This window comes from Pseudorasbora parva, chromosome 18, assembly GCF_024679245.1.
Source record: "Pseudorasbora parva isolate DD20220531a chromosome 18, ASM2467924v1, whole genome shotgun sequence".
NCBI lineage: Eukaryota > Metazoa > Chordata > Actinopteri > Cypriniformes > Gobionidae > Pseudorasbora > Pseudorasbora parva.
This window is the reverse complement of record NC_090189.1, coordinates 26,639,604-26,655,627: the sequence shown is the minus strand read 5'-3', so window position 1 is coordinate 26,655,627 and position 16,024 is coordinate 26,639,604. Positions and strand designations below refer to the sequence as shown.

The window sequence follows — 16,024 nt, the reverse complement described above, 5'->3', positions numbered from 1 at the left end:
TCAGCGAGAAGGGCATAAGGATGCTCACTTCCGATTGGATTTACCCATGGTCAAGACGATCTGCTTAAGTTTAAACTGAGCAAAGAGAAGAAAGGTGATTAAGTGATTTGTAAAGTGGCATGGTTGTTGGTCTGAGTATTTCAGAAACTGCTGATCTACTGGGATTTTCACATACCATCTCTAAGGTTAGCAGAGAAGGTTGCGAAAAAGAGAAAATATCCAGTGAGTGGCAGTTCTGTGGGCAAAAATGCTTTCTTGATGCCAGAGGTCAAAGGAAAATGGCTAGACTGGTTCAGGTTCATAGAAAGGCAACAGTAACTCAAATAACCACTTGTTAAAGCTGAGGTCTGCAGAACAGCATCTCTGAACACACAACATGTCAAACCTTGAAGTAGATGGCCTACAGCAGCAGAAAACACACTGGGTGCCACTCCTGTCAGCTGAGAACAGCAAACTGAGGCTACAGTTCACACAGGCTCAAAGAAATTGGACAATAGAAAATTGGAGGAAAAAAAATGGATTTCTCTTGCGACATTCAGATGGTAGGGTCAGAATTTGGCATTAACAACATAGCTGTCCTTTAGCACTTTGAGATTTTGTTTAATATAAAGTGTGTTACAAATAACATGTATTATTATTATTACTACATGTAAGCATTGAAAGTTCATGCTTTTATCAACGGTTCAGGCTGTTGGTGGAAGTGTAATGGTGTGGGGGTTATTTTCTTGGCAGCATACCCTATTTTTAAACACCACTGAGTATTGATCATGTCCATCCTTTTATGACCACAGTGTACCCATCTTCTGATGCATCTTGTTGAATCTATGCCTTGAAGAATTAATGTGAACTTAACAAAGTGGCTGGTGAGAAAATGTAAAAAAATAAATATACAAATACACAGCAAACACATGAACACGTTGAACATATTGTGACTTACTGAAATGGTAATCACCAAACAGATCTTCATCCTCGTCATCAAAGTAAGCTTGTAATGAAAAATGAAATCAAAGTAAAAGGATAGCAAATTATAAAAACAACAAATGCAATGAACACATACAGATGAAAATAAACAAAAATGAAAAGACCTTGGAAATCAAAGAAATAACAAGAAGCAGAAATCCCAGTAGTACTTTTTTTCTGCAATCTGACACTGTGAGATCAATGCTCATATAAATCCTTCTCAAGTCTTGCGTGTTATTCCTAAGGAATGTTAAGGATGTCCATATTGAGGTAACATGCCAAGCATACTGCATTGTATTTATTTCAATTCAGTGTGTTTCTATGAAACAAAACATTTGCAGACTACTAAGCCAGACACATAATTTATGCAACAACAACAAAAGGCAATTTATGTGTAGACTAAAGCATGTAAGCACAGAAATTGTAATTACAGTGTGCCTATGCATGAGGCAACCTGACGAATGCAACATGCAAACAGAAAAGATCAAGAGTGCATTGCATCACCGGTGCATATTTTCTCAACCTTTACAGCTATTCATTTTGAAACACAGTTTTGACAGAGCCAATTCAATTTTGAAGTGTTTCCACTTTAATAATTAACTAATGTTGACCTTGATGATCAACAGAAATTATTAGTTAATGTTATTTCAATCATGACAACTCTCTAAACAGTTTTAGCATGTTAATGGATAAAACAATATTAATGTGTTTGGTCTTTGTGGACAAGATTTGCTACACACTGCTGTAAAACAAGTATGGCTACTGCCAGTACATGCACACATAACTGCGAGCATGCAAGATATGCTGCTGTTTCATGAATAGGCAAATATAAATCCCATAACCAATCTAGACAGGTGGAGCTGGGGGAGGTGGATGGGTGCAGAGGAACTTAAAGCAAACTATGAAACAGAATATTTATATGTTGAGCAAGCAATTTCATTGGCTGCACAATAACCAGAGGCCAGGCCAATCAGCCGGTGCCATCTAGAATTTCATGATGGAAGTAGATACTAAAACAAATAACAATTTATAAAGGGTACATAACAAAATAATAGTTTAAGTTGTTGTATTATGCCTACTTCCTGACTACACAATATGCAGTATGTCAAAAGAGTAGGACGTTCAGATTCAACTTCTTTTTATACAGGCTGAGATGACTGTGGTCTTGAATTTTACACTGGACATTTTGTAACCCATGATTTACATATTTAATTAGATATTAATTTGTTTAGTAACCTGTTAATTAGTTAGACTTAAATCAGGGAGGTTTAACATTTTGATGCCGATGACTCTCAAATATGATGATCCTCTTGCAAAGGGACCTCTTGGCAAAATATAAAGTGTGAAATTATGACAAAATTAAATAATTGCTTTTTTGACATTGTAAAGCAAATAGTTAATGTAGAAAATTTGTATTTTATATTTGATATTTACATTTTATAAACTTTTTTTATGAAACTATAAAGGAGCTATATTTTTATTTTAATGTGTGGCCTGGTGGCCAGTCTTCACTGATTTTACATTCCATCAGTAAGAGCATAAAACCACAGCTGCCCAACTCACTGCAGAATTAAATTGTGCACCTCAACTCTCCTGTTCGTCTGGAGCTCCACAGAGTCAATATTCATGCTTGCGCTGTTATAGCCAAGCCTTTGCTCGCTCTTGCCAATGCCAAATGTCGGTTTCACTGGTGCCAACCATGCAAATCTTGGGCTGTGGACAATGTGAAACATGTATTGTTCTCTGATGAGTCCACCTTCAATGCCTTTCGGTGTGGAGAAGCCCCAAAGAGGCTTAACACCCTGACTGCTGCTGCCCAGAGTGAAGCACGGGGGTGGATCAGTGATGGTTTGGGCTGCAATATCATGGCATTCCCGACTGTGCTTGATGGGCGAATCACTGCCAAGGACTACTGAACCATTCTGGAGGACCATGTGCACCTAATGATTCAAACATTGTACCCTGAAGGGGGTGCTGTGTATCAGCATGATAATACACCAGGGGTATGCGGTCCATAAAAGCTGCAAATGTTCTGCATACCCAAGCCATTCATGGACTCGCTAATTACCAATAACACTATAAATTACTATGAACTCCCTTGTTTGAGGAGTACCATAAAGCTTACATGATGTTGGTAATACATATATAACACGGTCTTACCAAATGGCGGTCATTTTCTTAAAATCTGCCGGGGTAAGCTCCACAGCAGCTTTGGTACATATGCTCAGTTGTTATGTATCGTTATCATTGGTCCTGCGTTCTCATTGGTTTGCTGGCATATGGGAGATTTTCATCGCACGCCCTAGAGTAAAAATGTAATGCTACTGCCAGATCACTGAAAATCACATTGTATTTGATACAAAACCAAATAGACTAAATCAAATGGAAAAAAAGTTTATAACAGAAACTATTTTCATTTTCTGCATAAGGATATTTATTTTTAACAAAAACGAATAAACTGTTAAAGACAGACATACTGTAACTATCTAAAGCTGTTAAAGCAGCACTAGGTAACTTTTCAACCTTCATAATATATTTTAAAGACTCTTGTGATGATACATCGACTTACAATAGGTGGAATGACACGTCTGCCATAGCTTAATGGGGTCTGTATCGTTTTTAATCGTTCTTTTAAACTTCAGGTTTCGGGTAGTAACCCGAGAACAAAAAGAACTACAAAATTCGACTGCTTTACGGCATATACGTCATTTCCACCAACACCCACACTTCCTTAAATTCGGACGTGCGAGCCCAACTTTGTTCGTCGGATAATATAGTCATGTCCGAAGCAGCACAGACAAATAAGAAAGAAAAGGTTTTGTTGGAGGAAAGCAATAAGAGGAAACGAAAAAGTGATGGGATTAAAGGCAGGACGAGGATCAACATGTGACCAGCGTTTGCTCGTCGGCGTGAGCTGAAGGAGGCGTGCCCGACCGATGCTGTCATGCTTGTTACGGTGAGCTACCACTCAAACACTGAATTGAAGTATCATATAGATTCTGTAAAACGGTAACCAATAGACTACTATAATGACGCTGGCTTGTAAACGTGAGCATCACGATTATTTGGCATTTGAAAAAAATAAAACCCATGAAATTATATTCATATGACATGCTGAAACGTATGCCACTGACTGTACCTGGGATGAAGACATTTCACACGCGACGCCAGAAGAACACCTGCATGTGAACTCCTCCTGCAGTGGACAGGGTAACTGTTAGTGCTGCACCAACCCGCGGGCCGCTTTTATGAAGTTATTTGGCCCGCCCGGCACCACTGTATATATTTTTACAACCCGCCCCGCACGGGGCCATTAAATAGACATACGGGGTCCACGGGTTATGAGACAACCCGCGCATCACTAGTTCAGGGCTATCAGGGTTGTCATGTCAACAAATGCACGCGCGATGGCATCCCCTGTTGTAGGAGGAAAGCTTACGACAGTAGTTGAGGACATTATTTTTTCCCAACTGTAGGGGGACCCCGAGAGCAAAAGTTACCCAGTGCTGATTTAATCAATAGTCTATATATTTGTTAAAGTCATCTATTTGCATTATTTCAACTTATTTTATTTATAGTAGGCTAATAATATTATTTGCTAATAATATTTATTGTATTATACATATCGTTCATTCACTTCTAGCATTTAAATTGACACCTGCCATGGAGTTTCTTATTTGTTGTTTCTGATTTAGATTACCGTGTCCTCAGCCGACGCGCAGTACCATTAAAAGGTGAAACAAACATGTAGTGTCTGCAACAATTTCTAGTATGTAGTGCCACTTAAAGGAATTACAAAAATATAATATTTTGTCCATTTCGCACGTCGCGTCAACTGCTTTTACAGATGCTTGTGAAGGCATCTGAAGGTAAATGTAGGCTACTTTCAATAAAAGGTCAAACATGTTGCTTTAGATGTGTTGCTATGTGTCATGTGAGTAAGCAACTGAGCAGATAATACATCAATACAGACAGCTTTTTGGAGGATCAATTCAGAAAACGTTTTCCTCAAACAGCATCATATAGTGACCGGGGGCCGGTTGCACTAGCTTGTGTGTAAGTTACAACTTAGCCTAGTTTTGACGTAACTGGACACTAAGTTACAACTTATGCACTACTAAATATTTTTGCGCTGCACCATTAAACTTAGTTGAAATGTTCGGCACAACATCTGCTCACGTATTTGAAGCCTGCTATTGGATCGTTGTAGGTAAACGTCATATTATGCAACTACGTTTTCATTTACGGAGCTTATGACCTACTATAGTTACATTCTGCCTTAAGAACAAATGGTGCGACCATTAGTTAGTTTAGTTACAGACTAGCTAGTAGTTACTAAGCCTCTAGTGTGGACTTTACGTTCCAATTTAAAAAAAAAACGTGGCAGGTGCAACCCTTCCCTGCCCACTGTTCTGGAAGAGGAATGGCTTAAAATCCCTCTGGCGACTGTGCAGGAGTTATATCTGTCATTCCCAAGATGTATTGAAGCTGTATTTTCCATACTAATAAATTATTGTGGTCTAAAAATCCACGTGTTCGAGTTTCACTGTCTAACCCCTGTTGTGCTGTCAAATATGTTAATATTAATGCAATTCTTCAAAAAACTGTGAAATATCAATATAATCAACTTTGGTTAAGTTAATGTGAATGCTAAAATCATCACACTTAAAATATTGAATTAACATTTAAAGTGCACACTTTAATTGACAGCCCTTAATAAACACAACAATATCGAGTCTAAAGATTCTTAAGCTTACTTTTTTAGATTAAAGAAACAAACCGTGCATTTATAACACTGCAGGCTGAGGAAACGTACTCAGGTGTTAGTATCATCAACTTCTGCTGCAGTTGTTTAGGCTGTGCAGCAAGCTGGAACTAAGAAACTTTCCTCAACAAAGCGGATGCTCTGAGGTGACAAAAGCGAGAGCAGATTAAACCAAAGTAACGTGCTCTGTACAATGACTCAGCTGCGGACGACACCCCTGAACACTGTCCCGCTATTACCACTTCTCACATCGTCGGTTTGTCTTGTGCAAAGGACAAGGGCAGACCCCATTAAGTGGCAAATTGCCGTCTCACGGCTTAATCAGGCGGCATCAGCATTCTTTAGGGATCATATGAAAAGCCATTATGGTCAAATCAATTCTCAATTACCTCTTTGCCGCCGCCATCGACACGTTAAATAAACATTCTGCGCTGTCACAGCTATTTCTCCTTGTGAGGCGACGATGAAATAGCTGCGCACGCGTTATTTGAGAGCCATGCGAATGCTAATGGATTGTAAACAATCATGAAATAACAGAATGATGTGAAAGTGGGACAGATAAGCATTGGAAGGAACAAGCCGCATTAGGAGATTCATTAGAAACGGTCACACTCTGACCCGAATAACTGCTTGCCGGGCGTTTGCCACGGTGTCACGCACAAACACAGAAACACACGCACGTGACACAAAGATGCTACCGCATGTATACAATACAACATCCTTTTAGCCACAAGCAGTATAAGCAAAAAATAGGGCACTAAATTTACGTAAAACTAATTAGCTTTTTTGTGTGTTATATATTTATGTTTTTAATATCTAAGGAATATAATGCTGAATAATGCTGCAACATACTAGTGCTATTATTGACTTCACCTGCATCTGAAATTCTATCTTATTTAGAAGCTGATGTGACCAAAATGATGTGGCATCTTACAGGATTTTTAATTGGGAAACATCCGGTGTATACATGTGTATTTTGATTCAGTTTAGAGTCAGGCACTAAGAAATACACTAAGAATGAATGTGTTGTTTTGAAATCTTGAGGATTTACACAAATGTTACGCTAATGTAATGTTATGTTATGTTATTTTGTTTAATGAAAGTTTGTTACAGATGACCAATTATAGTATTCTTTACTTGGACTGTAAAGCATCACTCCACACTGTGATCCAGACACCTGAAGCAGCTCTTTAAAATGCTGAAACTGTGCTGAAACTACAGTATGCACCTGGATATATGCCTTTTTAAAAGCAGCACTCCATCGTTTGATGAATTACTGCTGCCATGATCAATAAAAAAGTACACAAACTCCTATTTTTTACCTACAGTAATCCTAATTTGTACAGAAAGAAGGCATGTTTGCATTAAAATCAATGGCAACACATTTTTTAAATAAATCAATGCTAATTAAAATAAGGCAGCTTCTATAAGAACAGCTAAGTGCAAATAGCGATAGACCATATTTACACAAAGTGTAAATAGCAACTAGATTTTATTACCATTCAGTGAAAATAGCATATTTTCCTAATGATAATTGCTATTTACACTAAGGGCAAATAACAATAGAGGCTATTTACACCAAGTGTAAATAGCAAATAGATTATATTTACACTAAGTGAAAATAGTAATATATTCTATGTACATATAAAAGTAACAGTTCTTTGCCATATACAAGGAACTTACATGCAATTTATACTTTATTTTGACAGATACATACTATTTGCACCTCTGTGTTGTTGTGCATTAACAGGATGCAATAATAATAATGAGTGTAAATGATTATATTTAATGGATACTGCCTTAAAGGGACAATAAAAGCCCTCCTTACCCCTAACCAATAAATGCTTTTATTATTATTAAACATTTAGTTTGGTACTTTATTTCCACATTTAGAACATTCATTTTCTTAATTTTTATTCAAAGTAAATACCTTTCCGATGTGATTTGTGATGAAAAAAGAGAGAAGCGCAAGCTCTGCAAAAGGTGGATTCGAACCTGTGTTGATCGTGTCAAAACAATGATCAATTAGCAATACGCTTTAATGATTGTGCCACTGAAGATGTTGAATTGCAAGTGTTTTTTGTTTAAATGTTGTTTGGCACAGCCAAGCATTGTTAGCAAAGCTAGTGCGAATAGCATTTGAAAAACAATGCATGCTATATGCACTTGGTGTGAATAGACACTCCTTTAAAATAATTAACATTTTGCACACTGCTGTTAAGAAGTTCGGGTTCAGGACAATTTTTGGGTTTCTTGAAAAGAAAAGGGGTCATTTTTAAAATAATGTTTCCTGAGGTGCACTTCTAATGTTAATATGATTTTTACACTAAAATGGTCATAATTTAGAAATAAAAGGTCATTTTCTACACTGATTTTAACCTGATTTGATCGCTCTATTGTAAAGGGGTGTGTCTGCTGTGAGACTGTACGCCCACTGCTGTGATTGGCTGACATCCTCTCTTGAAAACTACTTTTACTATGCTTTTACTATTCCAGCTGTCAAGATTTATAAATCGCGAAGTGCTGATTATAACATTATATTTAGATCTAGTCCCATCATATGAAAAGTCAAGTTCTGCATCCTTTTCTTCATAACTAACAGTGCAAACACAAGGGGCGTATTACCTGCTGCAATGCGCTAGGCCCAATGCAGTTGTCATTTTCACATCCTGAGCCATGTTGCATTATTTTGCACCCATTTGTGCATGGGCGTGCTGGTCTGAAAAAGAGGTATGTTCAGGCACATTGAAGGCACATTGCTATTTTGAGGCAAATGCAATAGATTGCACCATTGACCAACAGAAACCTGGTCTAAAGGGCATTTTAATATATAAAAAAATAAAATAATTCCTCTCTGGAGAAGCGTTTGATTGGTTTATTGTGAGTTACGCCCAAACACACACCCATTACTCATTAACTCTTTCCCCGTCAGTGTTTTTAAAAAAGTTGCCAGCCACCGCCAGGGTTTTTGACCATTTTCACCAAAATTGAACTGACCAAATATTTTATTTTATGAATATCTGAGCATGCAATATATCAAAAGAAAGATTTGACCCTCTTCTTTTATACAAAAAAACATTTTATTCTAGCTTCTTGCATCCCTTTTGACCAACACTTGAATAGGGGTAAGTTTAATAAAAAAGCAACATTTTTAACAAAAAGCTGAGAAAATCCCGTTTTTGTGTAAGACTGTTTCCAGATCAGATTCAGAGCAAGGATCAAACACAGATGGAGTAGATCAAGTCCATCATCACTCCTAATGTTTGCACAGTCCTGTAGCTCGTCCTGGGTGCACATTTTATTCACTAACATTAGGCAGTTTTGAGTCATATGATGTTTAATGATGATGATCACGGTATTGTTCATATGCATATGATTGTATACAATCACTCGTTTTACTGCACCTTACTCGTGTGTGTTTTGATCAGGAGATTCTGTACTCATTCAGGAGATAGCACCCCGTAGCATCTAACAGTGAAAACACGGAAACACAGAAAATTAAGTTTTTGGCCTGGATGCGTTTTCTCCTAAATAACGGAAAATTCTGTGTTTGGCGGGGAAAGAGTTAAGAGACTAGGAAAAACAACCCTTTTGGACCATGGCTGCGTCCGAAAACCTAGGCAGCTGACTCGTTGCCTCGCTGTCTTATCAGAAAATGGCTTCTAAGGCAGTGCTTGTGCAAAACAATAAAAGTTTAATGACTTTCAGTAAAATAGAGAGAGCTTTGGTGAGAACTAAACTAATATTTAATAACTACATTAGTAATTTCTCACTAGAAATTACATTACAAGTGGAAAATGTAGGTAAAAATCATAAATTTTCACACAAACTGACCCTCAAACGCATCTTTCGGACGCCATCTTTTTTCAAGGACATGCCTTGATGCCTTTCTAACTTTGAAATGTGTCCTCCGAAGGCAGCATTTTTCAGGTTTCGGACGCAACCTATGCGTCGGGCACGCCAACCATTTTTCCCATCGATAAACTAGCAAAATAGGATTCAGACATGCCCTGGTGCACTTGCACCATGCGCTTCAGACCATGTGCTCAGATCGTTATAATAAGACCTCATGATACAGTGGTGTATTTTACACTGATGATGATTGAAAGAATTATGTCACCTGGTTGGTAAATATTCTCTGGTTCATTAATCGTATATGGTTTCATTTATGGACTCATTTAAACTGTGTGCTTATCTGGATCATTATACTCTGCAACACTGTGTACTTTTGAAAATTGAAAATTAATTTAAGACTCACAGGGTCAGAATTTTGGAATAATTACGGCAAAGAAACAAAAACATATTTCCTCAAAACATACAATTGTACTTTTGCACCAAAAAAATTAGACACAGCAGACGCACTCATCACTGACCTTCCCAGAGAAATATTCCTTCCATTGGGTTTCACCTGTTGTCATGGAAACCCTCTTCAAAGCTCTTCAATAAGTCTTTAAAACATGTAGTTGTCGACATACCTGTTACTAGACATATCTGGATTGGGGTGTTCATTAAAATACTAGCTGTCTTCAGTTTGAGTCCTCAATTCTTTTTCGATTTAAGAAATGAGTTTGGAGTTTATTTTTGCCACCAACATGAAAATGAACAGAAAATGAGAAACTCCAGATTACAAAATTTTCATAATTGTAGATAATCTTCATGCTCTTTATTCAGACACTTTAATTATGTGAGTGGTAGAAATCTACTGGAAATTAGCAGATGTTCCTCTTTGCCTAATGAATTCAACACTCATGTTCGGTTCTATGTGTATGTCTCCACTACAGTGGACAGATCTTTAAAAGCAATTTGAACAATTCAAGGTGTGATGTTTACAACCAATGTCACTTGCTGCTTCCCAATTCGCATACTATCCATTCTAAATAATATTTGAAATGAGAAGTAGTGTTTCCCAAATTGGAGTATGTTCAAATTTGTATTCTAAAGATACCCGGATGGTCTACTATGTGCAGATCTGTGCACACTAATGGCTAATATTGGCTACAATCCATTGCATGTTGGACGAAAATATGACTAGCACTACAAACACAACTAAAAAGTGTTTTAAAAAATGACAAACATGGCAGGTGTGAGAGAACAACGGTTAAGGGGTTTGAGTGATTCAAACTCAATATCTAACTTAACAAAAATATTTGTTCAATGTTATCCTCATAATTAATCAACAACATGGCACAATTTGATAAAGATATGTTTGGTCAATAACTTTTAAAACATCATTATGCAAACACATGAGGAGAGTCTCCGCATGAAAGACCCACAACTTGCAGATCGACGTGCTACATTTCTCTCCAATATGGTAGAAAATTCAATTAAAGCGAATGCGGAGGATTTTAACTGTGACAAGATGATTGACAGGGCCGTTTAAACGGTGACAGGATGCTTGAACTAATTAACAGAACGCAATTACGACCAGTGCTAGGATTACCTCATCAGATTATAAAAAATAACTACTGTAATTAGATTATTTTATGTTTTAAAGTCAGACTACACTTTTTTTATTGATTACATGATTATATTCACACAATGGCAGTCCAATTTTTTTCAGGATCTTGTGCCTTGAGTCATAATGTTACTCATTTTAATAATCAATTACTGTTGTTTTCCAACAAATACTGTATAACAATTAAATGATCTATAACAGTATCTAAAGCATCTAAGAAAATAACAAAAGCAAAACAAACCACTCCTGTGAAAGCTGCGCTTGTGGCCGTTTACTTCCAAGTCTCAAGTGCGTCATGACCACCAAAACCCAGTGTTTTGGAGAGAGCATCAAAACCAGTGTAGAAAATAGCCTATTACTTATTAGTTGTGATGTTTTTGAATGTAAAACCCACACGAACATCATTAGTTGACCTCAGAAATCAGTATAAAAAAGTTAAAAAGCCAGTTCATGACACCTTTATGTCTAAGTCAGGTTTAAATTGGTTTGAAATTGACGCATCCTTAATTTTCCAGGTTTCCTTGTTTTTACTGATATATGCTATGGGGGCGCTATTACGCATCTTCTGAATGAGTACATAATGTCCTGATCAAAATACAGACAAAGAGAGAAGATGAAGCAAAAAACAAAAACAAAAAAAAGTGCTCGTATGTACATATGTAAATTAACGTGATCATCAACATTAAACAACATATTAATCAAAACTATCTAATGTTACAGAATGAAATGTAGACCCAGGACGAGGTATAGGACTGTAAGTATTAGAGGTGTTGATGGACTCGATCTACTCCATCTGTGTTTGATCATCACTTGGAGTCTTAAAATGTTGCTTTTTTTATGAAACTTATCTATAATTAAGCGTTGATTAAAAAAAGGAATGCATGAAGCTATAATGATTGGTGAAAGGTTAATAATATGAATGGGGGGGGGGGGGGGGGCTAAGCAGAGGGTCTGTTCTTTCTTTTGATATATTGCAGATATTCATACAACAAAATATTCTATGTTAGTAGTAACATAATAATATAACTATGTAATAGTTAATAGGCTATTTACATCTAAGTGAGTAGAGCTCATTGTTATGAAGGGGTGGGACATTATTTTAGTTTAAAATTTTCATGACTAATTTAATTATTAGCTTTTTATTAAACTCATAAGACCCCTGCAGCTCCACCATGAACTCTATATTCTGGGAAACCCTGACATTAATCAATGTTTAATGCACTCCTTTTTTCTTTTCTTTTTTTTAGAATGGAAATATTTATTCTTTGCATTTTTATATCAATATGGTTCAATAGGATTATATTCAATGTGATAAATGAGCTAAAAGTAATCAAAAAAGTAGACAGATTATATTACCTAAAACTTGCAAGGTAATAACCAACTACAATGTAATTTAGAATAGTAACCTGCTACAATTTGTAAGTAACCTACCCAGCACTGATCATGACAAAGTAGTAATGTATGTCCCAAAGCTTTCCTACTATTTTGCAACAAACTCAAAGTATGTACTTCTTCTTTATAAAAAGTGCATACTTTTAGAGCATATAGTATAAGTGTCAAGGTTATGCTGCATATAAAGGCACGAAAATGAAGATTAAAGGTTCACAACATATTTAATAATATCCACAAGGTTATACCAAGCAGGCACATGCATCCATACATAAACAGTCCCGAATAAAGCTAGGCTAAACTGAAACCACAGGGCTTAAATACACAGACAAATGAGGTTATTAATAAATACAGAGCTGACAGCAATGATAAATCAAATCAATAACTATGACGACAGACTAGTGGCGGGAAATGGTGCAAATCAAAGTCCAAACAAGGTGATATTATGACAAGTAAGTAAACTGAGGTGTATATTTATATTTTTAAAAAAAAATGAATTTAGTGCTGATGTAAGTGTTTTCCATTTTTATTCTAGCAGATCTAAATTATAAATATATACTATAAATTATAAATTAATTTATTATATAAATTATATACTCACCTAAAGGATTATTAGGAGCACCTGTACATGGCAGTTGCTTTAATGCATTTAGGGGTGTGGTCCTTGTCAAGACAATCTGCTGAACTCCAAAATGAATGTCAGAATGGGAAAGAAAGCTGATTTAAGTCAATTTTGAGCATAGCATGGTTGTTGGTGCCAGGCGGGCCGGTCTGAGTATTTCACAATCTGATCAGTTACTGAGATTTTCACACACAACCATTTCTTGGGTTTATAAAGAATGGTGTGAAAAGGGAAAAAACATCCAGTATGCGGCAGTCCTGTGGGCGAAAATGCCTTGTTGATGCTAGAGGTCAGAGGAGAATGAGCCGACTGATTCAAGCTGATAGAAGAGCAACTTTGACTGAAATAACCACTCATTACAACCGAGGTATGCAGCAAAGCATTTATGAAGCCACAACACGCACAACCTTGAGGCAGATGGGCTACAACAGCAGAACAGAAACCGGGTACCACTCATCTCCACTACAATTAGGGAAAAGAGGCTACAATTTACACAAGCTCAGCAAAATTGGACAGTTGAAGACTGGAAAATGGTTGCCTGGTCTGATGATTCTCGATTTCTGTTGAGACATTCAGATGAGAGTCAGAATTTGGCATAAAGAGAATGAGAACATGGATCCATCATGCCTTGTTGGTGGTGGTGTAATGGTGTGGGGGATGTTTTCTTGGCTCACTTTAGGCCCCTTAGTGCCAAAGGTCGAATCATTTCAAATTAGTTTCTTGAACATGACAATGAGTTCACTGTACTAAAATGGCCCCCACAGTCACCAGATCTCAACCCAATAGAGCATCTTTGGGATGTGGTGGAACGGGAGCTTCGTGCCCTGGATGTGCATCCCACAAATCTCCATCAACTGCAAGATGCTATCCTATCAAAATGGGCCAACATTTCTAAAGAATGCTTTCAGCACCTTGTTGAATCAATGCCATGTAGAATTAAGGCAGTTCTGAAGGTGAAAGGGGGTCAAACACATTAGTATGATGTTCCTAATAATTCTTTAGGTGAGTGTATACACACACAGAATAAGATCGAAGGAATACTTTTAATATTTTAAACTTTGAAGCTCATGTAGAAATAATGCAACAGGAAGAAATAGGAATGTAGCAAAGATTGTGAATGAATATATTCATGTTTTAAAGTAAACAAACACTTTTGCCCTTTGTGATTTAATAATTCATGAATCAGAGGATTAATCCGCATACTCATATTACGCAATCATATTCGGCCAAACCTTTTTTTTTTACGTTTCACAGTTAATAATGCTGCAACTTGTCATAACACTCGCAATGACTCCAGAGAGATGAAGTTTGTGTCCTTAGTTGAGTTAATGGCGTCAGTACAAGCTGTGTGACAGTACACCACAAGAACTTAAAAGAGTGCGAACAGTGCTACGAGCAAACTGTGGCATTTTAATGAGCGCTCCTTCTCTAATCATTTAGCTGTAATCTGCCAGGGACATGAACCCAGTGACTGTAAAAGTAACCAAGGCTCAGCAAACAACAGAAGACGTGCAGATCTGAGCGACGAGGAACACTTGGGACAGGGAGCCCAGGAATGGCGGCAGGGCATTTCTTCGACGCTGGCGAGCAAGAGAGCTGACCCGTGAATGGCAACAAAAGCGAGTGGTAATGAGAGTAAATGTTGCCTGAAGGTGCCGTCTTTATCATATCATCATTCCACGCTCTTCACACACACACGGTGGCTGAACACGATGCCTCAGGACTCACTTCTGCAGCTAGTCACCCAGCATCCTCTTGATCAAATCCAGCTCTTGTCGTCCCTATTAATTGGCTCCCCCAGTGGAAGTTCATTAGTGGTCTGCTCCCTGCTGTGTTTGCGTTTATTTCAGTGTACACAAATACACGCACAAATGGAGAAACTTTTTTTTCTTAAACGTGGTGCATTAAAATAACTCACACAGACTTTATGTGGTCTTCAGTCTCAGTAGGGGTGGAGTTTAAGGGAAAGGGATTCAATTTCTGCCTGTGGCACTGAAAGAGAAGTTCAGAACAGTGAAGAAAGAGAAAAACAAAGATCAGTGGGCCGCCACAAGGGTGTTTGAAGACTGCGTGGCTCATAGCAGCGGTGGAAACAATGTGAATGATTCTTATGAGAACATCACACTGCTCCCAGCGTGTGCGCACGCCGACGCTCTGGTGAATGTTTGTCACAGTGGCAACATGGCCACCGACGCCGCCCACAGGCCAAACATGCTTAAAGCTAAACTTTTTTCTGTTCTTTTTAAATGCCCAATTTGACTCCGATGTCCATTACCCAAGCAAAGAACCCACGTCACCAAGAATTTAAGACTCTTGGATGGCAGGTGGCTACAAAAACATGTTTTTTTGTCGCTTGTGTGCTAATTACAAACACAGCTGGACACAAAGCAGATGCTCATGTATGGATGAAGATTATTCATAGAAGCAACCATCTGAGTGGGTGTGGATCATAGAGAAAATATTTAATTTTGGGAATAAAAGAAGTTTGATTAAGTGGGAAACCATGTGTATGGTGATTCATTCTTTGATGAAGATGTGAAAAAAATGTAAAAACTTTTAAATGGTTTTGAAAGTATCTTATGATCACTAAAGCTGCATTTATTTGATAAAAAATACAGTAATAACATTAATATTGTAAAATATCGTTACAACGATATTTTTTATGATTATCTGTCTGTCTGTCTGTCTGTCTGTCGTTCGTACGGAAAGTATTCAGACCCCCTTACATTTTTCATTCTTTGTTATATGGCAGCCATTTGCTAAAAGCATTTAAGTACATTTAAGTACATAAAAGAAAAACTGAAAATTTCACATGGTCCTAATTATTCAGACC

General features: G+C 37.3%; 1 protein-coding gene across 3 annotated transcripts in view; it reads right to left on the bottom strand.

Annotated features, from left to right (window-relative positions):
• Positions 1 to 16,024, bottom strand: part of tenm2b (teneurin transmembrane protein 2b) — a 324,894-nt gene that overhangs the window by 205,166 nt on the left and 103,704 nt on the right. Inside the window, exon 4 of one of the 3 annotated variants that reach the window (XM_067423508.1) lies at positions 938 to 985. The exons of the other annotated variants lie outside the window; for them this stretch is intronic. Coding sequence (XP_067279609.1) covers positions 938 to 985 — 48 coding nt within the window. The remainder of the gene's footprint in view (positions 1 to 937; positions 986 to 16,024) is intronic. 3 annotated transcript variants of the gene reach the window in all.